General features: G+C 36.9%; 1 protein-coding gene across 2 annotated transcripts in view; it reads right to left on the bottom strand.

The window, feature by feature from the left end:
- Positions 1–481: 481 nt before the first annotated feature.
- Positions 482–22,967, bottom strand: part of LOC135680802 (monocarboxylate transporter 12) — a 41,741-nt gene continuing 19,255 nt past the window's right edge. Inside the window, exons 2-5 of one of the 2 annotated variants that reach the window (XM_089113654.1) lie at positions 21,480–21,849; positions 2,773–3,359; positions 1,963–2,329; positions 482–950 (exon numbers count right to left, since the gene is read on the bottom strand). In XM_089113654.1, the coding sequence (XP_088969780.1) occupies positions 805–950; positions 1,963–2,329; positions 2,773–3,359; positions 21,480–21,837 (1,458 nt within the window). In that variant the 5' untranslated portion in view covers positions 21,838–21,849 and the 3' untranslated portion in view covers positions 482–804. Of the gene's footprint in view, positions 951–1,962; positions 2,330–2,772; positions 3,360–11,072; positions 12,560–21,479; positions 21,850–22,967 lie in introns of those variants that run through there. The other variant, XM_065194995.2, reaches the window with a different exon arrangement.

Genomic DNA, 22,967 nt, shown 5'->3' with positions numbered 1-22,967 from the left:
AAATAATTATGTTTAGTACTCCAGTTTTTTAATGTTCTGAAAATTTGACTACCCAATGTTTCTTAAGAGTTTTGTAATTATGATGTCATGAAGTTTGCTATGAAATGTTGATGACCTTTTTTAACAAGTCAAGAGATTCACTTTCGTTCTGGTGATGTATTTAGATGTGGGAAGTATATTTTTATCCCTTGCGTCTTGAGTTATAGGCCAACAGGGCAATCATGTTCTAGATTTTACAAAATTTCGTGGTTCGCAGTTTTATCACGATTTAATATTTATTTAATTTTTTTGCTTTGAGTACAAAATTTTTTTAATTTTTTCTGACTGTCCAGTACTTGTTTCTTACAGCCAGTTTCTTATAAAAATATGAGTATATTCGCCAACAAAAAGTTATCTTGCAATTTTAGTATAACTTGCTGCTACTTCTGTTAGCTCCAGAATTTTGCAGCATTGCCCCCATTTCTGCTTCAGGCTGTGCACAGATGTATTTAATAATTTTGGCTTATTCACATAAAAACTACAAATAAAGAACTACATCCCTTTAAAAATAGACAGAGAACGTAGATTCAGTTTAAATTCTTTATGAATAGATCGTAATATTTTTGCTAGAGTTTTCATTTTCTGTCAAGTTCTAAAGCGGCAACGAAAGTTGCTACCAAAAAATCCAGAAGCATATTGATTGTTAATTGAATTTAATTAAAAATTTACAATCAAAGCTTTCTTATATTTTGAAGCAGCACCTTTCATTCCAAAAGACTTACATTTATTGAAACATTCTTATTCGATTACGTTGACTTTAAACTTCTACTGTTTGAGGAGAAGCTCATTTTCCTCTTTGTTTAGAGCATGAAAATATCGCACGAAGAACATCAGAAGCATTCCCATAACAGCACATCCTCCAGCAATGAGAAAAACAAGTATATAGTTGCCAGTGACAGTATACAAATAACCTACAAGAGAAATAAGAAAAGATAATAAAACGATAGAAACGATAAGAGAAATATAAAAGGTACAATAGACTGAAGTGAGGCTTCACGTGAAACTGACTTGCTACGATAATGGCCATATTCCCTTTTATACACAAAGTGTAACTTCCGAAACTCCACCACCCAGAACACAATATGAACTTCCCTGGAAATTTGAATATGTATTTCACGGTAAGATGAACTTTTCACGACTTCAGAAACAGTAGAAATTTCTTCAAAAAATTAGATTTTGTTTACTATATTTTTCTTTTTTATTAGTACTAAGATCAAAATGGCTTTAAAAATTGCAAACATATTGAGACATACTTCAGCTTTTAGTCTAGCATTCATATGAATTTATAAGCCTTCAGAAGCCCGATCGTCCTAACATCCAGCATTTTCTACAATCTATCTGCATAAAAGATGAAATAGCCTCTGTTGTGTAAACCGAAAGAATTTGTTTTCACCCTAGAAATAGACTGGTAAAAATATTTTCAATAATTAAACGGAGCCAAATGGGCAAGCTCGACAGACATGTTCTTGCCTTTCTCATTGGCACGTTTTGATCCACAGCTGCATTTACGTATTCCAGCATTGCTTTAGCAAAGGGCATTTCAATAGTTAAATCTTTAAACATTGGATTGGTGAAATGTTTTTCCGTACGATAAAATATTGATAAAACTTTTGTACCTATTGCAGGCATTTTTGCTTACATAAATCTTTGTAGATATCACATTGTAAATGAAATTTGTTACTGAATGATAATGGTAGTTCCATCGTGACAAGCTCTAATATAAGATCAAACGTTAGGTCTGATATTACAACGTATCACAAGTTGATACATCAAATATAAAATATTTATTTAAACCACATCGTATAACATCATTTATCATATGATAAGATATAATTGTTTTATAAATTCTAAATAATATAATGTTTTGATGATTCCAACATCATTCTTTAATCCCAGCCAAGACCCCCAAAAATTTGTTCTTACCTGCAACTGGGGGGCCACAAAAGGTAGCGATCCCTGTAAAGAATTGAGTGATATTGTATCCACTTCTAAATTGGTGCGTTTCTACAATTTCTTTGACAACAATAAGGTTTGATGCAGTATGCAATCCTTGAGATAATCCAAAAGCAAAAGAGATTATGGCTAGGCCAGTAAACCCTTTTAGAAATGGCAAAAACATTATTACTCCCATAAAAGCGGACGAAATCTGACACAAAGCCAAATTGCTCGCCACTTTCATGGCTGACAGCTTGCCAAAAGCTATTTTGCCAAAGAACTGTGCGATCGAAGTTAGGCCTGGTAAGAATGTAGCTTCAGTGTAAGGCACTGCCCGGTCAAGAGCCAAACGTACCTGAAAAAGTAGTAGTTTCAAATAGACACATATAGGCACATACAATTATTGGGCACATAGAAGTATACAATCTATGATTCAAGATTATGAGTAAACATATTAGTATTCAAAAACAATACTTTGATTGCAGATTAAACTTTTTTTTCGCTTTTCCTCTCTCTTCACGATTTAGAATGTTTCTTCAGATTAACACATATGCTAAAAAATAATGCTAAAAAAGTCTACTAAGGATCTAGAAGTTACGGAAAAAGAAACTTAGACTAGATTTAGCAAAGGAACTCCATATTTAAATCATAATGCAAAAAAAAGTTGATGGACAGCAGCGCTATGCAGTAAAATCGACAACTTCCATATTGCGTCAAAAGACAAAGCTCAATTGCATTCAATTTTGCCAACACCTGCAAAAAATTCATGAAGAAGGGGTACTTTAACTTAATACTTACTATATGCACAAAGTTTATGTAAACTCCAAATTTGCAATACAATGTCGACAAAACATAAATCATAAATGCTTTGTTCTTGTGCAGCGGTAGGTTCTCAGGTTTAGATTCACTGTCTCTTCGCCTTTCATTCTCTTCACAAATCAATCCGTTGAACCAAAAGCTTTCCCCAGGCCTCTTAAATACCACCGACATTGCAATAACGAACAAGGCAACGACGCTGCACAGCCGCATTCCTCCACTAAAGCCATATTCTTTCAATACGAAGCCAACGATAGGCGCCAAGGCTAAGCCACCAACACTGTTCCCAGATATGACTATACTGTGGGCGAGTGGCAATGACTTCTTGAAGTACAATGGCAAAATTAGCAAAGACCCGTAATAACACAAACTCTGACCAAACGCGAAAACAACTCCAAGCGTCAAGTAGATGATGAGGATGTTTGAAGTGAGCGATGACACCAGTAGGGCGACGCCTATCAATATGCCTCCAAGAAGCATTGAAAGGCGAAAGCCTATCCGATCCAAAATAACGACTGCGACAGTTGATAACATGAACAGCAAAGATGCCGGTAATGAACCCGCTAGTGCTTGAATAGAGAAGAGGAAGTTGAATATGAGTGGCATAAAGTTTTACAGCTTCTTCAACATTGTTTACAACATACTAATTAAGAGGTCAATAATAATGTAGGCCAAATTATCATGATCTTAGGCCCTGTAATCTGAGTCCAAACTTCAGCTGGGTAAGCTTAATTTGAATGTTGAAAACTCATTAAGGGCTAAGGAAAGTTTTCAGAAATGTACAATACCAAGATCATACTTCGCCAAAAATGCAGAAAAATTACCATTGAATCACTGGTCAAACCAATTTTTATTCGGCTTTAGCCCCCCCCCCCCCCCACATTTCTCAACGCTCCGCGGTGCCTGTCCTGACCTTTCATCTTCACGCATCCGGATCAAACATAACATTCGGTCATTTGTCAGAATAATCCCAAGGCTTAAAATGAACAGTGGCTTTTCATATTATGATCAGGGGATTGGTGACTAGGAGTGTGGGGAGTTTTACCCCCCAATAGTATCTCAATAGTAAAATTCAGCCTAAATCCACTCAGTGTCACTCCAATGATTTCGGTATTTCAGAGACATTCATATCTTTAAATCAATAAAGGATCAAGCAAAGCTAGTTGCTCCGTTGGTTGAATATGATATTCCTTGATATGAATGAAGTTAAATAAACTGATAATTTGAAGATTTGAAGATTTCTTGCTGGCATTAATTCCAGAAATCCAGGCCCTCTTTAGGCAAACCTTTGCCTTGTGTCGAGTTGCACCTAAACTCATCACCGCTAGCATTTCAAATAGGTAAACCTTGGCCTTGTGTCGAGTTGCACCTAAAATCATCACCGCTCGCATTTCAAAGTCTGATGTTAGATGAAGTCCCGCAATTGTGCGCGCTTTTCTACACGATGAAATTCAGAAAACTAAAACTATTATAAAACTAATAACTAAAACGTTTGTATGCACGCCAATGGTCTAAAATGCGTCCGTTTCTCGTGTTCTTTGACATTTTTAGAAAATGCCGCTACATTTCTGAAATTGACCAGCGGACACTAAAACAAACCACTGAAAAATATAATAAGAATATTGACATGCTAGTTAGGAACGTTTTGGTGGATTGATATACGTTTCCAAAAAACATATTTTCAATTTATCGGACTTTTCTCTCTCTGAAAGCGAAAATTTGTCTTGGTTTATGGTCTTGAATTCTGTATCCCACTTTTGCTGCATGTTATTTCTGTTGGTTTGGAATTCAACAAATTAAAAGCTCGACTAAGCGATTTGGGTTATGCTTATAGTGGCTCTCCCATCGACCCACTCGGATTTTCTTTTGCATAGAAACCATTTTCAAGCTCTAAAATCTCTACGGTCTAACAATGGCATCTTCATTACAAAATCCTATAATGGGTCAGGTTGGTAATTTTAGACAAAAAGGATAACATCCAAAAAATGGAGAATATTCTCCTTGAGAAGCATAAGTTTGAAAAACTGGGTAATGTCGAAACACATGATAAAATGGCCTGGTTAGGGCTGAAACTTCAAAAACGTCCTTTGGAGGTTGTCAACTCAAAAGTATACAAAGTTTACGTTAAGATAAAAACCACAGGTTCACAATGACCATAATTCTTATGGCCTCCCTAAAATACATAAGCCGAATGTCCCACTTAGACCCATCTTGAATATGATTGGCTCAGCACAACAGGAACTGGTTAAGTGGGTAACCGAAGTTTTAGATCCTGTTCTTCAAAAATATTTGTAACATTGCATCAAAGATTCTTTTACTTTGCCGAGTTCATGCAAAACTTGAACATCAAAACGAAACACATTTCATGTGTTCTTTCGACATTAGTAGTCTTTTCACTAATGTTCCTTTGAGTGAACAATCAAAATATGTGCCGATGCTTTGTACCGGATCGAGCTTGATTTTGATTGATTTTCAATTATTTATACAAGGTAATACATTCAGTAATGAAAAACTTATAACTGATTCACAATGTGCTCTGTCTAAAAACCTAAGCTAATCAACATACAATAGATAAACAAAAATTAATAGATACTCTGGTTAGAAAAGAAAAAATAACGAAATCTTGCCTAAAGCAAAAGTTATATGTTCTCTCCACTTGCGTTATGAAGCAATCTGAATCTCCAAATACTTATTTGATCCAATAATTTCTGGGTTGTCCTCGTTATATTGAGATTGATCACAAGATCTCAATTGTCCATATGATGTTATTCAAGTCACTCGAAGATATTACCTTCCAACCTAATCTGAAGCCTTTAAGATATGAATTAACTGCTTCATTTACCTCGGCTATAGATTTTGATTAGAAGAAAATGCTTGTTTCTTCAGCATACATGGTCACTTTTGTGCTTTGCAACGCACAGAACAAATCACTTATTTATACATAAAAATATTGGTGGACCGAGGCACGGTCCTTGCGGTACACCGCAGTTCACGTTTGCTATTTTTGACGTATGTCCATTTACTTTATAGCATTGCTTACGATCCTGTAAGTACGATTTAAGCCAATCCAGCTCCTTTTCCTACACTCCATAATTAAAAAGCTTTTGGATGAGAATTGCTGGATCTACAGTATCAAAAGCTTTATTTCAAGTCAATAAATACTACACATGAAAGGAGTTCTTTGTCAAAATTATGGTACCAGTCATCACTACTTTTCAATAAGCACATCAAAACTGAGAGCAGGGCCCAGAAGCCAGATTGATGTGAGTAGAACAACTTATCATCCTCGAAGTATGCGTAAAGTAGGTCGAAGATTGCCTTTCAAAAAGAGCTGAAGCAACCGGGAGCACGGATATAGGTCTGTAGTTTGACTTGTTTTCAGTAGACCCCTCTTTATAGATAGGAGCTACTCTAACAACCTTCCAGTTGTTTGGAAATAAGCCCTTCGAAATCCTTTTTATTAAAAATATGCGAGAACAGGCATCCATACTTTAAGAAACTAGCTGCAGATGTCATCTATCCCGAAGCACTTTGATACCTTAAAATTTTGCATCAAGAAAAAATGATATATAGCATGCACAGTTTTTCTATTTAGTTTAAGTAAACATGTTTTTTTTGTGTCACATCGTGTCATTTCACCAAAGGCTCTCTTTTACGCCAATATAAGCAGGTCTAGTATTAACCGGGCAAATACACATCTACTAAGGAAATCGTTTACATTTAAAAGATCTTTTGTCTAGTTTTGATGACATCATCTAAAAAGTAACTTCCGGAAAAAATTTTTTTGTCGCGTCTTGGATTTGAAATCTTCATAGATGATTTAGTGGAGAAATGCATTAAAAGTTGAGATTAAGTCATTGCCTGATTTTTCAACAAATTTTATTAATTGTTGATGACGTAATCTAAAAATGTAACTTCTGGTGAAATTTTTTTTGGCCATCTTGGATTTGAAATCTCCATAGTTGATTTAGTGGGATTGTGTAATAGAATTTGAGGTTAGGCAGTTTGCTAGTTTTTCTACAAAATTCCCTGTCTAAAAGGATTGCGTTCCTACCACCCAAAAAAGTTCCGTTATCTATGAATTAACGTGCCAGTGTAATTATTTGCAAAGCCCGATAATCGTTCCATCTAGAAGTTTTTGGAATCTATCCACATAAGCATGAAAAACCGCTATTGTGTAGACAGAAGGAGTTCGCTTTCATCTTATGATTAAGACTCTATTTACAAAATTTTCAATGTGCTTTCATCTGTGTAATGGTTTAATCTAGCGTCGGAGCGTCTTGATTAATCTTTACGATAATGCGGTTTGAATAAAATGTTTTTCATCAGTTTTTCAGAGTTTCAACCGTAATGAGAAATTGAGTTGAGTGTGTCAGAAGCAATTAGAGTCCTGTCGTTATAAGCATAAGCTATAAAAGTAAAGCAATAATCAATAAATATACATTTTGGTTACTACAAATTAGGGTTAACAGTGACAGATTACATTAAAATTACGCCAATGCATTACATCTTGCATACCAAGTCTCTTGAAACTTGTGCGGCTATTTCTATGCAAAGAAAACTCCCGAGGTCTACCCTTTGTTCAGCAGCAGATATTAGGGGGATAGAGGTTGGTGAAAGACCCCCTAAAGCCTGATTTACACGAGACGAATTTTTTCGTGCGAAGCGAATTTTTCGCCGCGAATGCGCGAAAAATATGCGCAGAAGTGGAGATTAGGAAATTCGCAGCGAATTCGCAGCGAATAATTCGCTGCGAAAAAGTAGAAACCATTCCTACTTTTTCGCTGCGAATTTTTTCGCCTTGTAAAATAAACCAATCAGAACAGCAATTGAAGACATCTGACACGAACCCAAAGGAAGGGCTAGGCCGAATGGTGCTACGCAATGTAAACATATCTAAATCAAAATTATGCAAAACGACAGAAAACTACGCAATGGTTCAAACAACAACATGGGTGAAGAATGAGTAACCTATGACCAGGCCTAAACAATGCTGGGAAAATCCCGCACCTATAACATAAACAATGGAATGGGACGTTTCTAGCAACAGGCGTCTTTGGTGCAATAAACGGCGCTAATGCAGTTTCGCACCTCTTGGACATTGATCCTTACCCAAACCCTATCCTTATGCATGGAACCACACGCTGAGAGGTGCGAAACTGCAATAGCCCCCAATAAACGATAAAAGCTCCTCATATGTAGTTGGCGACATTCGAAAGTAATTATTCATGACAATGTAAGCGTAAGTCACTTACCAAAAGATGAAACTCCTCCTTTTGTAGACGTTCTGAATAAATTTTTCGAACCAAGTACCCCTTTCTTTGCTTTTTTGCTCGCTTTTTTTAATAACAACAATCTTCGAACAGACGCCATTTTATTTTGCATTATTCGCGGCGAATTCGCAAAAGAAATTCTGCCAGTGGAAATTGAGCTTCGAATTCGCAGGCGAAAAATTCGTGGCGAAAAATTCGCTTCGCGCGAAAAATTCGTCTCGTGTAAATCAGGCTTAAGTGTTCGCAATCAGTGGGTTCCAGACAAAACTATAACTGTGAAAAGACGGTCGTTTTACAGCTCTTGGACCAGATGTAGGTAACAGGAGTGGCGGCATGGGGGGGGGCAAGGGGGGGCTTTAGCCGCCAATCGGCAGCCAATCAATTTTTGCTTTCTCAATACCGTCGGCACTTGATGGATGTCACCCGGTTTACATGTTTTTGAATGACATAAATAATCGAGGAGAAAACTGCACTGGGTGGTTTATGGTTTCCTCGATGGCTTTTCTTCGGCAATTTTATTATCATAGTGGCATTATATCCTGTCGCTTCCGTGAAAGCTGTGACTTAATTTCATGGTGTTCCCTCGCATGACCCACAATACCATGGTGCCCCTCTCAGTTGAAATCCCTGTTGCTGCTTGGAATTCATGCGAAACGTGCAGAGATGCTTAATTTGAATCACGTTTTGGACCGTTTCAAGGCAATTTACCCTAACAACAGCAAAATCACGCTGTCATAAATAAAGTCTTTAATGGATTTTAGGGATTCTCTGTTCGTTTCAAGACATTATTATTGCCAATGAAAACATTTCGATCATGAGCACATTTTGCGTAATAAATTTTTCAAAAGGCATTTCTTGTCCTTTTTCATAAACTATTTTTCAATAGCATTGTTCACCGTATAGCTTGCGACAAACAAATGGTTTAGAGAAAACCATCGATTAACTTCTTCCACCATAGATAGGAAGAAATATTCAACAATAGGCAATATTTGCGCATTAAGTTTCTTACAAGGCACAAATTGCCGAGAAAATCTCGTGGACTCCGACACAGGTTGGATAGTGGGGGGCGGGGAGAGGTCAAGGGAGAATTTTGCATCCACAACAAAAGATTTTGGAAAAATGCTCTTTTGCCTTGTAAAAAAGTGGGGGCCATGACCCCTCGGTGCCCCTTCATTGGAGGTGCTGCTCAGGGACGTCGCGACTGAGGGGTTGTCACACCCACCCCAATAGTATCTCAATAGGAAATTTCAGGTAAAATCCGCTCGCTGGAAGAAACGCTTTAGGTATTTCAGAGACCTTCCTGTCATAAAATCAATGAAGGATCAAGCTATCTTGGGTAAAATTGTGCCTCGTGTCCATTTCTCCTAAAGTTTCTCAGTAGAAGCGTCAACTGCAATTCACTATGAGCTCCAGATTTTCCTTAACATTCAAAAGGCATGATAAGATGGAAAGAGGGTTCTAAATTTAGAAGTAGCTGACAACCTGGTATTTTTCAAGACCACGGCGAAATTGTTGTTTTTATCTGCTGTAAAAAAGTTTTCCAAAAGGACAATAATTTTCAATAGGATTAGGAGGATTGCTTTAGTGAAATTTGCTTAAAAGAGCGCATTTTCCAGGGAACTAGAAGCATCACAATTCGAAAATTCCCTGTCCCTTCGGCGGCAACCATGGTGCCGCCTCAGGTAGTAACTATATATTTTCCCCGTCCCGATATAGAGATTTGACAAGACTATTAGAAAAGTTGGTTATTTTCATACAGAGTTAGATTGACAAAATGTATTGCAGAGGTTTGTGACACCAGCTAAAAAGTTTCAGGCAATAATTTTTTAAAGTGTGAGATGGAAGAACCGCAGGATAGGCTGTCCGCCGGATTCTGTGAAACTTGAAATGAGATTTAAAATGAAAGGTATACAGGAACAAAGCAATACGACGACGAGAATCCAATGTCACGAAATAAATTTTCAAAATAAAATAAATTTAAGAGTATACTGTACTTTACTATAGTATACTCTTAAATTTAATTTATTTTGAAAATTCATTTCGTGACATTGGATTCTCGTCGTCGTATTGCTTTGTTCCTGTATACCAATAATTTTTTAATCAGGTAAATTTGCATTACACACACCACCCACCCCCCAACGAGGCTTGCCTCGCGACCGCCCTGCCTGTCGGCAATTTGACACATTCAGCGTCGGCAGTTACGGAGAATATAAACTTCGGCAATTTAGAGGTTTGTCTCTAGCGCCACCCCTGGTAGGTAGAAGAGAATGTTGTTCTATCGATCAGTGTGAAAAATTTGCCAAAGAGTCAAGACAGATAATTGAAAGAGCTAGTCCTAACCAATATGTGTATCTCTCTTTTTGGTCGTCCTGCAACTCTGCGAAAAACATAGAGGAATGGCAGGGAACGACTCTCAGAAAGTTACTGTAAAATTCCGAATGTTTTCCCCCCGACATAAAGCCCGGGACTTTTAGTTAGAATTTATCATAAAATCACAATTTTATCCTTTCAAAACGAATACACGTCAACGTCATTACTTAAACAGAATACAAGGACAACGAATTCTATTCTAAAAATACTTAAGTGTATTCCTTAGATTTAGTTTGTAATGTTTTCACCTAGATCATATATACAGGGTTATCTTGGTTCCTTCTTATTGAGTCTCCTGGGGCTATTCTAGCGTCACCAGATTGCAAGTTTTGAGGCTTCAAAAAATTTAGCTCTCTGTTAAAAGGGGGCTGTTTCAGGCATGTCAGGATACAAAAGGGAGCGTCCTAACTACTTGGTAAATGAAGAAAGTAAGGTTATTTGATAAAACGAAGGAAACAGGTAGAAAATCGGTCCTATGTCATTCTATCTAATCAGAAGTTTTGTTTCCTTTATATAGTTTTGAAATTACTACGAAAACCCTAGATTTCTGGGACAAATATCTTTTTAGTAAAAGTTATCGAAGAAAGCCCCACCTTCCTATGCGCGATTCAAGTCAGTTGAAAGAAAGATGTTGCTCACCTATCGAAGCATTGCTCGCGTCAAATTCTTTCTGCATTGATACATAAATGGACCCAAATGTACGGTTGAAGCCATATCCTGTAAATTGAATCAAAAAAGCAAATCCACAAACAAGATAACGGAATTTACTACTTTCAACTTCTTCTTCTTCAACTCTGTTCATCTTTTTGTGAAAATAATTCCAATAAGACTTGATCAATACAAAATTTTCCAGGCACTCGATCCAGACAGGACGAAAAAAAATTACCATCCAAATAAGGCCAGATCAGTCACGCAACAGTTACTACTGTCTTTGCTCTTTTTGGATATAACGCACCACTATGCTCATCCTGAATCTAAAGCCTCACGCTCCGTGAGCATTATAATCTGGTACCGATTCTCAGTAACTATTGAACAAGGGGCATCTCTGGGAGAAACCTGGACCCATTTGATACGGGGCATTTTGACCATGGTGATTGCGAATCTGGCTGATTCCAAGCGAATTGTCCAATTTCAGGTGCGTATTTAGAATTGCGCTTTAGATTGTAGAAATCTAAAGTCTACAAAATTCTTCAAAGAACGCCACTGGAACAGCATTTGACTATTCTCTTTTGACAATATGACGTCGTTATGGTTTCATAATCGAGAAAATTCACATTATATGTTTAGAATTGGCAATATCTAAGTTTTCCTTTGATCTTTAACTTTGATGTCTCTAAAATTCACCAAAAAGCATCCAAAAGATAGAGTAACAAAATAATTTCAATCCATACTCATTAGTGAAATGGCTGATTAATGACCTTTTAAATATTGTTTCATTGCTTTACTTGAACTTTAATTTATTAATGCAAATACTTTAAAACGACTTCCATCAATAGCTCATGCTGAACTTGGGGGCCTTAATCTAAACAGCAAGCTCTGGGTTTAAGAAGACACGCGCAATGGCAATCGATTTACGACAGTTCTTAATTTCATGGACGCTTTAAAATGGACAGAAGACCGGCAGGATTACATTCATGAAGATGAGCTTCACAGCACGTTCGCTACAAAGGTGAGGCCTTATAAGGGGTGTTTGAAATATGAAATAATTGAGATCTTCGGAATGAAAATATAAATATCAATTAGTTAAGCTAGAAATGTGACAGGGTTTATGTCAAAGGCAACAGCCCATCCTCTCGTAAGTATTAAATGTGTAGGATTTGTCTCTCAAATCCTAAAGATATCTGTCTCGACTTCATGAACAAGTTTTAACGACCCATCCAATTTTTGACAGCAGGTACTATTTGGCTATAGATGAAAAGTTTCGGTTGAAATTTGAGGGATCGCGTAGAGTGTTTCTTGACACCAAAGGTAACACATTTGTCAATCCTGACAATGAAGTTTGCTCATTGGCACCATCTGGTAAAGCAGTGGTGAAGAGTTGGTTCTCCTTTTCTCAACTGGTAACAACAGCAGCATCATCAGCAAACTTAAACCAGTGTACTGGCTGAGACATGCGGTCATTACCATCATGGGGGAGAAACCAAGCTGCTTATATTTATCTGATTTGATGTATTGTATGAACGTGTTGAAGTAAAGGTTGAAAAGAAGGGGGCTGAGGTAGTCACCTTGCAATACGCCGCGGCGAACGGGAATTGCAGAGGTTTGGAATTTATCGGTTTTGATACAGTTCTCAAAGTCTAGATATAAGCTAGAGATCAATGATTTAATTTCCGAAGGTAGATGATGATAAGCAAGAATAGCTGGTATCAGCTTGTGGTGAACTTCGCCAAAGGCGTTTTTGAGATCCAGCAAAGATACCACTAAAAATCGTTGCTTAATGCGAGCTTTATTTATTAAATGGCTCATCATTGCTGTATGCTCTAATGTACCTGATACTTTTGAGGTGAAGCCTTTTTGGATTTGGTGCTCGATAAAGCCATTGTAAGATGGAGTCACGTAAGCAACAAGTGAATATTTTTAAGGGCACTGATTCTAAAGTGATTGGCCTGAAATTTGATGGATCATCTGTGCTGTCTTTTTTGTGAATCAAGATAGTGGAGGCCTTTTTCCATTCGGATCAGGAGCGCATCCAGACTATAGCAACTGTAGCTCGAGCTATAGTCAAAATCTCCGTGTTTGATTTTCGGAATTCAAAGTTAAGTGTTAATTCTTCCTCTGCTATCAAGCCTCTCAACATTTGAATTGAAAGCAGCGGTATAGGTTATCAAATGCGATTAACAAACATGCAATGCTGGCAATGTGTCATCACAATGCCTCTCCAGATAAGATATAAAACATTGAGCGCAGAATGGTCTAATATCAAAACTTAGACGAATCAGAAGTTTCGTTCTTTGTTGACAGTAACCAACCAGACTTGAGCTACAGTGGATATTCCGAGCTATAGTCGGTCTGGGGATTTGCTCTGGAAAAGGCATCGAAGACAATGAAACCCGTACTATAATTTTTGGCAAGAGCATGGCTTTTTATCCAATAGAATATGAGTATCCACGGTACTTCTCCGCTCTCTGTCCCCTGTAAAGCAACAGTGGACTATAGCTCGTTTTTACATCCTAGGTCCCCTGTAATGTAGCTTCAAAGGCAGGGACGGCGGAACGACCAAGCGGCAAGAGGGGGGAGGGGGCAGGCTTGATTAAAAGGGTTTTTGAAAGATAATTCCCAGCTTCTACAAATTCATATATAACTGCAATTTTATTATTTGTAGGTATCCTCAACATTGGCTAACTTTCGGCATAAGGAATTATTTTACATGTTTTGAGAATTTCAGAAATTCATATGAATCTCTCTAATTATTACAATTGGCCAGTTTCAAGGGAACTTTATTAAAAACAACCCTTGCCCCTTCTGTCAAAGGGCAACAGGGGCGGTTGTCCCCCCCCCACACCCCCTTCTCTAGCGTCTCTGGAAATAGAAAAAGGATGTTTGAAGAAATATTTATGAATACGAAGCAACTATAAACACACATGGCTATATCATTTGCCCATATAGTGGGCATGTCCCACAAGCAAGGAGGGCGTGGTCCCGATCACAAAAGATTTGAGCTATAGTCACCAAAAATCCTGGATCAGCCCCTGCCGGATGGTACCTTACCTGGAAGCCAGACAACACTAGTAATTTCAGTAAGAAATTATAGATAACACATTTCAGTAAAAGATAACACGAATTATTTCAGTAAGAAAAGAACGAAGATAGGGACTTCGTTTGAAACAGATGATGGATATTTTATCAGAATAATTTCTAGATCCGCCCCTGGAAGTAATGGTTTTGTAACGAGGTGACTCTAGATCAAATGGATAAGAAGGTTCATTGAAAGTAGGGATCCAGGAAGAAATGGTGAGATGTTTGTTAGGAGCGATGGCAGAAAATGTTTTGCAACAGAGGTACATCCTGCAACAGAAAAAGTTGGAAGAGCTTAAGTTTCATATTGTTGAGTATTCCAGTAATTGCGTTTGACGTAATAATAATAGTAATATTATAATGATAATAATAATAATAATAATAGTAAAAATAATAATAAGTAATTTGTTTAAAGTTGACTTACGAAATGAGCGTCTAATAGCTATAGCTTATTAAAGCCAACTGTCTATGAAGAATTAGTATAAAATAAATATATTGTACAATGTTAAAAATGTTTAAGGTATAATATTCTGAATAAAACCTAACCCAGCAATGAATATTTTACATAATCTACAGTTGCATTCTATAGGGTGTGCTCTTAATTCTTTTTTAAATGTTGCTAATGATTGGGACTCTCTTATACTGTGAGGTAGTGTTTGCCACAGTTTTTGACCTAAATATCTCACAGTTTCTATACTATAGGAAGTTGTTCTGGCTTTTGGAATGCAAAGAGTATTTTTAGTTCGCGAATCGTAGAGTACATTTCTTGTCTCAAAAATCTCACTCATGACACTAGGGTTCAGGTTATATTTGGTTTTGTATATTTCTATCATCAAGTACTGTAGATTGCGTTGGTGAATCGATACTGCATTATCCAATGTCAGCAATGCTTCGTAGTCAGCATGACTGTCTTTATAAACAATTCTGAGTGCTCTTTCGTGGATTTTATTCACTTTAGCATTCAGACATCTGTCATGGAACATCCAAATTAAGGGGCAGTAGCTAAACTGACCTTTTATGAAGCTGTTCATTAGGAGACGCAGTTTATCAGAACCCATAAATGTCACTATTCTAGCAAGGGCATGCAGTTTTTGGCTGGCTCTTTTGCATAAATTTGAGACGTGACTATTAAAATTAAGATTTTTATCTATTATCACTTCTAGCAGTTTTTCTTCAGAGCTTTCTTCAACATTGGCCTCGCCGATTGCTGGCTCTTTTGCATAAATTTGAGACGTGACTTTTGAAATTAAGATTTGTATCTATTATCACTCCTAGCAGTTTTTCTTCAGAGCTTTCTTCAACATTGGCCTCGCCGATTGCTGGCTCTTTTGCATAAATTTGAGACGTGACTTTTGAAATTAAGATATTTATCTATTATCACTCCTAGCAGTTTTCCTTTAGAGCTTTCTTCAACAATGGCCTCGCCAATTTTGATTTTAATATCATCTTAGTTTAGTCTACCGCAAGTTTTTTGGCTTATATTATCTCAAAGAAATAGCCAAGAACATCAAATAAAATCATGATAATGTTTTTATCTACATTTCATGTTCACATATACTTAATAGGAATTCTTCCTAAGACTATTAAACCACTGTTTTCTAAGCCATTTAAGATGCAGGATTGATTTGCTGGTGAGTGGTGATAATGTTCAGAAAGATATTGTTCGTTCTTCAATTTTTTATCTGGAGCTAACATGTTCACCAAAAAAATAGTTTTATCTTGAAAATGTTGTTTCCGACCATATCTTTGATTTCAGTATGGCGCCAAGAAGTAATGCTAAAAGTGATTATAAAGTAAACAAAAAGATCAAACTATAAGGCAGTATTATAAAAAGCCACGAACATGTAACAGTGAAGAGAATTTGGTCCACTCCAACTGTTTTTTCAAACTCGATGAAAGTTTAAATCATAAAAATAAAGGCCACTGATCATTTTAAGCCTTGGAAACATTCTGGAAGTTGAGCAGAAGTTGCTTTACTGGAAGCATGAAAAATGCACAGTCAGCAAAATTGCGACATTCGAATTTTTCAAATCTGATGATACCATCAAAAAGGGATGGTTATGCAAAATTCCCTGTCTATAAAATATCTATTCTTTAGAATCATGCAGTCAGTCTGCAGCATTTATTATGATTTCTTCTTGAGAACATCGCAAGAGTTGATTTCATTTAGTTTTAACATTATTTTTACATTTACATTAGCTTCGCATTAACATTATTTTAGCATTATTTCTTTCTATTGAATGCACCTAAGACTGTAAGTGACTAGAAAAAACAATATAAATATAATATGAAAAATCCATTACACAACTGAATTTATTGGTTGTTAAGAGAACCAAAGAAGATGTCCTAAAATTAAAAGTTCAAAAATCCTTCAACTTCATTGTCTTTTCCAGGCATGTCTATAAAACTGGCCCCTTCAGGTTGTACCCTCCACGCCAAAGATTTAAGACTATCAGTTTTGTTACATGTATGTTTTTCGAGTTTCTTTTTTAGTTGTTTCCAAAAAAAAAAGTTGAGCAAAACAAAGATAAATATTCCATCCAGTGTCCTTAGATTCGCCCTTAAAGTACCAAATGATTCCACAGTTCAAAGAGAATGAATTCTTTATTTTTACCCAAGTGCGGAATTCGTTTGATTTTTTATGCACCTATTCTTTATACATTTTCAATATTAGTAGCTGCCAAGGTTGGTTTTGAAGACTCGGTCAATTTTGTATGTAAGTCGGTTCAACTTTTCGTCACACCTGAAAGCAGAATGGAATATTCGACAATTTTGAAATACTTTGCTTTGTTAATTTTGAAATATGAAATAATTGCAAGATATCATCATGAAATATGAGATAATGCTATCCCCCTTATAGGGCCTCAAAGGTGTAAATTTGGGACACTATTGAACAATGCGCGTAACAAACTCGTTGAAGTTATTGTTTTTGAATGTGTAAATTAACAGAACAATTAGCGTGTCCCTCTGTAAAAACGTATATGAAGGGACATTGTTAATCAATTCTTGTTCTGAAGCCCAACAGACGCATGAAAGTCTCGTCAAGGCAAGTAAAGACAAGCTTGACTCATGTGTAAAAGATTGTGAGTACACCTTTATTGTATATGCGAAATAAGGGCGCATAGGATAATCACACAGATACAGTTGGTATCTGAGGTATTGTAGGCTAAGGGACGCTTACCTATCTTCGTTGTAAGGAATTACTACGGGAGATCGTTATTCGTAGAGCATTTCTAAGAATCCATATATTTCTTATATCGGTTAAAGTGTATAAGTGATTTGTGTGCAGTCATACAATTCTTTTATACTTAAGCAAGTAAGTAAGGCCATCAACGTGTGTAATTAGGTTTCTTACAGGAATCCTTTAGTAGCACTTCAAATTGCATAAGTTTGCTTACAGCTGGTGGATACCCCCGTAAGCTCGGAGTAATACATTATGGTCTTTAGGTTCGCTAAGTTGTTTTGGAAGTCGTATTTTATTGCAATATATTTGATTAGCTTTCTAAAGTTGTATTTAATGTGCTTTAACTTTATCAGTATTAACGTATATAATCCTTGTTGTTGAGACATGAACAGTGAGCCATTGTTTTATGGATATATTTTGTGATTATATTTCTAGTTATTCTACACCGTGCAAGGCTAGGGTTAGCGATAGGGCATTCGTTCTTGCGCTTAGGATATCATTATTATTGTTTGTTTTGTACAGTCCTCTTTTTAAGGCTATCGGTCAGAGTGTCAGCCCCCCTAGATGCCCGACAAGCTATCAAGTGAACCAAGTGATCATGCATGGTTTGCCTTGGAGATTTGTTGTTTTATATATGACTCCATAATTTTTGAGTACGTCACTTGCTATATGTTTGCATATGTTATCAGAAGAAGTAAATTCGACATCACCTTATACCTTTATTGTAGTGTTAAACAGGACCTTACATTTAGGTTTGAAGGAAAGAAAGCTCCTAATATAAATCAACTTTTGCGAGAATTGATTGATTCTACATAAGGAAGATAAGGGGACTGGAATGACCTTTCCTTACGAGGAAATCAATCGTAGTGGCCTACACAGTCAACATTCTATTTATTTAGCTCAGTACACAATGATATGTTGCACTATAGTAAGACATTTGTTCAGAAAAAGCCGCTGTAATTCCTTAGGATATCACTATTGCAAGAGATAGGATAGATCAAGGGTAGGTAAAGCAGCCAGCAAGGTTGGCGGTAAGAAACATTATGCAAAAACTGAACTCTTGGGATAGCCTGAAAAACAATCTAGAATATTTACAGCATCGATTAAGAACCAAGGATTTTAACATGGCGATTTGAAAGGTGTTGCAAATTGTTTAAATATGTTTTTCAAGAAGACAAAACTAAACACGTTTTAACCCTAAAACATGATCGTAAGTAATATCAAAGGGCCACACCAGCCCAAAAATGTTTTCTGAGATTTTTACATAAATTGGTAGTTAGTCGAAAAAAAGAAGCTATCGTGAATTTTTTTTCGAAGAGCTTAACTCGTTTTCCAGACATAGACGCTCAAAGTTGAGAATCACCGTAAAAATACGACAAAATGTTTTTCGGAAAAAGCACTTTGTGACGTGTGAAAGGGCTATTGTTTCAACATTCGGCGCTATTGTTATACGTTCGCTCTGAAATTCGCACGACTCGGTAGAGGCTCGGAAGAGGCGATTCATGTCGGAATCTCGGTTGTCGTTTTGTTTATTTTCCTTTGGATTGCAATTGATGTTCACCGGAGTCTTCCAGCCAACATGGACTAGTAATTCGACAAATCAAAGATGGAAACTTCAACCTGAACGCAAATCCTCATCTTGGCAACGCAGCAAGCTTTTCAAAATCGAATGCTTCATTATTTTTCAGATTTGAATGGAATGCTGACCGAAGGCATTTCTTATCGTTATCTCATCTCAGGGATTTCCAGGGAGCTGAATAATAATTGATGTCTCACCGCATTAGAAGAAGAACCCCATTCACAAGATGGAAACTTTCCCGTAAGTCACAGTTCATCCTTATCCAGGCACCGCGGAGCGGGGTGAAGGCTGGGGGGGGGGGAGCTTTAGCTAAAATTGCTAAATATTAAGTAATAAACTACCAGTAAAGCCTCTTTTTATACGGTTTTAGCCCCCCCCCCACTTTTTTAGACCCACCTCACTTTTCTCAACGCTCCATGGTGCCTGTTATCATTTCACCATGTTGGATGTTTGGCGAAATCGCAGGTTGTAGAGGTTTGGAGGGGTTTTGGGGAAGGTGTGACACGCACCACCTAAGCAAAGCAATTTGCCAGTTCTGAAAAATTTAGTTCTCTAAATGTAAGATTTCTAACAGCCAGTCTCGTGAACTGTTCCCCAAATGGTCAGAGGTGTGGTACTTAGATAAGTACAACAGGGGCTGTCAAGCAAAATGTCACATAACATAGTACTAAAAGTAAAAGTTTGCTACATTTTGAACCAACAAGGGGGCCTGAGCCTCCTAGCACGAAACCACTGCCAGTGATCTGTGCACTACACACTTGCCCGGGTGCAAATGTGTAAAATTTTCCAGGGTTTGTCTCTTGAACCTTTAGTGATAACATCTTTAATTCGCAGCTTTTGTTCATTTTGTTTTGTTCCCGCTGTGTTTTTCATGCTACGCTTCGCTGCTTGTCTATACCGGTGTGTTTATTTAGAAATAGTGAGTTGGTTTGAAATAAGATAACAACACGACGTACGTCTCTTACTATCGACTTCGCTCTTCAATAATTCGTCCTTCGAGACTGTTCCTACCATGTTTTGCCTTTGTATTCCAAGTATATTTTCTTGGCTGCCTTGGGCCTGATTGACACGAGACAAATTTTTCGCGCGAAGCGAATTTTTCGCCACGAATTTTTTAGCTGCGAATTTTTCTCTCGAATTCGAAGTTCAATTTACACTGGCTAAATTTTCTGCGAATTCGCTGCGAATATTACAAAAGTATATAGCGAAATTTATCAAAAAAGCGAGCAAAACAGCAAAAAGCGATACTGGATGAGAAAAATTTATTCAGGACATCTTCAGAAGGGGGAATTCCATCTTTCGGTAAGAGAGGTTTACGTTTACATTTATAATACCAGTATAACTTCTTCAAATACTTTCAAAGGTCGCTATCGAAGCTTGCACAAGCTTGCAAGGTCCTGTTAGTGAATCTGCTTAAAACTGTTGCTGTTGAGCAGGCCAATAAGCAGTCAACAATTCAGCAATTTGAAAAACTTCTTGCCTATTTTTTAATTCTGACATATTGGTAGAACGATGAAACTTTCAAGCCAATTTTCGTTAATTTGAAATTCAAATGTTTGAATGAATCCACTTCTAATATGAAGCCACTTACATGGATTGTGTACAAGAAACAGGAATTGAATGATTACCAACCTATTTTATTGACGTTTTAAAGGCAGAAGTATTTTAAATAAGAATGCGGAAAGACATAGGCCGTCTGAAACCAAAAGAGAAGTCACGTGTCTTCCAATGCTGTTCTGATTGGCTTATTTTACAAGGCGAAAAATTAGGAATGGTTTTACATTTTCGCAGCGAATTTTTCGCTGCGAATTTTCTGATCTCTATTTCTGCGCATATTTTTCGCGCTTTTGCGGCAAAAAATTCGCTTCGCACGAAAAAATTCGTCTCCTGTAAATCAGGCTTAAACTCCAGTAGTGCTTTTCCTCTAGTGCTTGATAAGGCAATTATGTTTTCTGGTTGTTTCGTCGTTAATAATTTGATGGGAAGTTAGAAAAATTTGCTACATTTTGATTACGTCTACCTTTTTAAAAAGTAATATTTGCCCATGATATTTCTTCTGAATGCAGGGACCTAAGGACTCATATTTTACAATTATGTTTTTGGCAACATCCGACACACAACGGTTTTCAATATGATATCAATAAGGATGACAAAAATAAAAATTGGGAATAAGAATTAATTCCAGATTGACACTATTTCACAGGTCTTAGTAGTTGCCATTTATCGTCTTTATTCTAAATCTAAATATTAACATATACTTAAGTATCCCGATCCTTAACATTACATGCTAGTAATGATATTATTGCTAAGTTCATCGGACAATAAAAAGTCCCTAGTGGTGATCCTTTCCATGTCTTCTTCAGGTATCGAATCATCAACATAGTTTTCTGAAATATTTAACTCGAGCAAAGAAATAAAGGAATCTCGGTGTTTTTAAAGCTATCCAACAAATGCCTCTATATTTGGGTACATAGATCAATACTATTTAACATATACTTTTGAACGAATTATGCCTGATTTTTTATGACAAATAACAGGTTGAACATACCTGCAAACGGAGGACCAGCAAGGATAGCGATGCAGTTGCAGATAAGATATGCACTGTATCCTCTATTAAATTGCTCTTTTGTTATCAAATCTCTAACGATGAGCATGGTAGATGCGGCAATACTGCCATCAGCAATACCAAAAAGAAAGAAATAAGCAGTAAGGCCAATAAAGGAGGTTAATGTTGGAACAAATGTTGTCACTATGCCTATAACGATGGTGGCCCATTGGCAGAGAGAGATCTTGCTGTAATTCGGGAGAGAGGCAAGCTTGCCGAAGCCTACATTACCAACTGCTTGAGCAATAGAGGTAATGCCTGGTAGAAATACCGCCATTGAATATGATATGCCTGTGTCCATCGCTAGGCGTACCTAAGATTAAATAATCCTTGTTCAAAAGAAACATCTTTGAAATTAAATAACCAAGAAATGGCTTGGCATAGATAAATGGAAATTGAACGAGCAATGGAATGGCACATATAATAACAAAAGGTTGTAAAGAAATTGAGAAATACACAAGAAATTGCATCACATTATCTATTCCGATACTCTAAAACTTCTCATTGCGCGTGACGAAGCAGCAGATAAATACTCTTTGCTACAACAAATTTATAGTTAGCCTCTCGTTCATGCACCACGGCACCTATTGTGCCACAACGGTTAAATCGCGTCATATCATAACACACACAGCTATTGCTGCGTGTTAGTGCGCCATTGTTAACTGTTAAGGCCGATTTCCATTTGACATTTTTTCTGCGCGCGGGCGTAGCGACCAAATCTGAGCATGCGTAGCTAAGTGCTGCTGTCAAGTGGCCGACCGCATAAAAAAGTTGAGACCCTATCAACTTTTCGGCGCTCACAGCGGACGCAAAATCGAGACCACTTGATCTTAACTACGCATGCTCAGATTTGGGCGCTACGTTCGCGCGCACAAAAAATTTCAAATGGAAATCGGCCTTTAGTAACTTCAGTAGCGCTTGCTTGTAGCTGCAACAATTCTTGAAAATTAATTTAACATAAATTTCCGTCTGAATTCTTTTCTTTAAAACTAATGTTTATCAAAAGAAAATGACTCCAATATCCTGAGCAAGGAAGGAGACGTAATTATTTGGTGCATTTTTTTAGCAATCATGGACTTGTTTTCAATTGCATTACCTTAGAAGTCCTCCAAAATCCTCTCGTACGCAAGTCTTGGCTTGTTCACGAGACAGTTGTTTATGCTTTAACTATTCCTAGGAAAAAGCTGGAATATCCCGCCAGAAGCCTCAGCTTTCAATCAGCTTCATTTTTCATTTTATAATATTTATACAGGTTAAAGGTTCATACATATGTTTTTCAACCTGACCTGTTTAAAAGATTAAAATAAGAGCTAATATCTATGTTAGAATACTAGTAACAAAAGAAATTTACCAATCAAACCTAATTTACAATATTTAATAATACTAAGGCTATAAAAAGTGAGCGTAAAGATGAAATAAAAATTGTCCCCG

The sequence above is a fragment of the Rhopilema esculentum genome, chromosome 18, assembly GCF_057945365.1.
Source record: "Rhopilema esculentum isolate cy_ngs chromosome 18, ASM5794536v1, whole genome shotgun sequence".
NCBI lineage: Eukaryota > Metazoa > Cnidaria > Scyphozoa > Rhizostomeae > Rhizostomatidae > Rhopilema > Rhopilema esculentum.
This window is presented reverse-complemented; position numbering and strand designations above follow the sequence as displayed.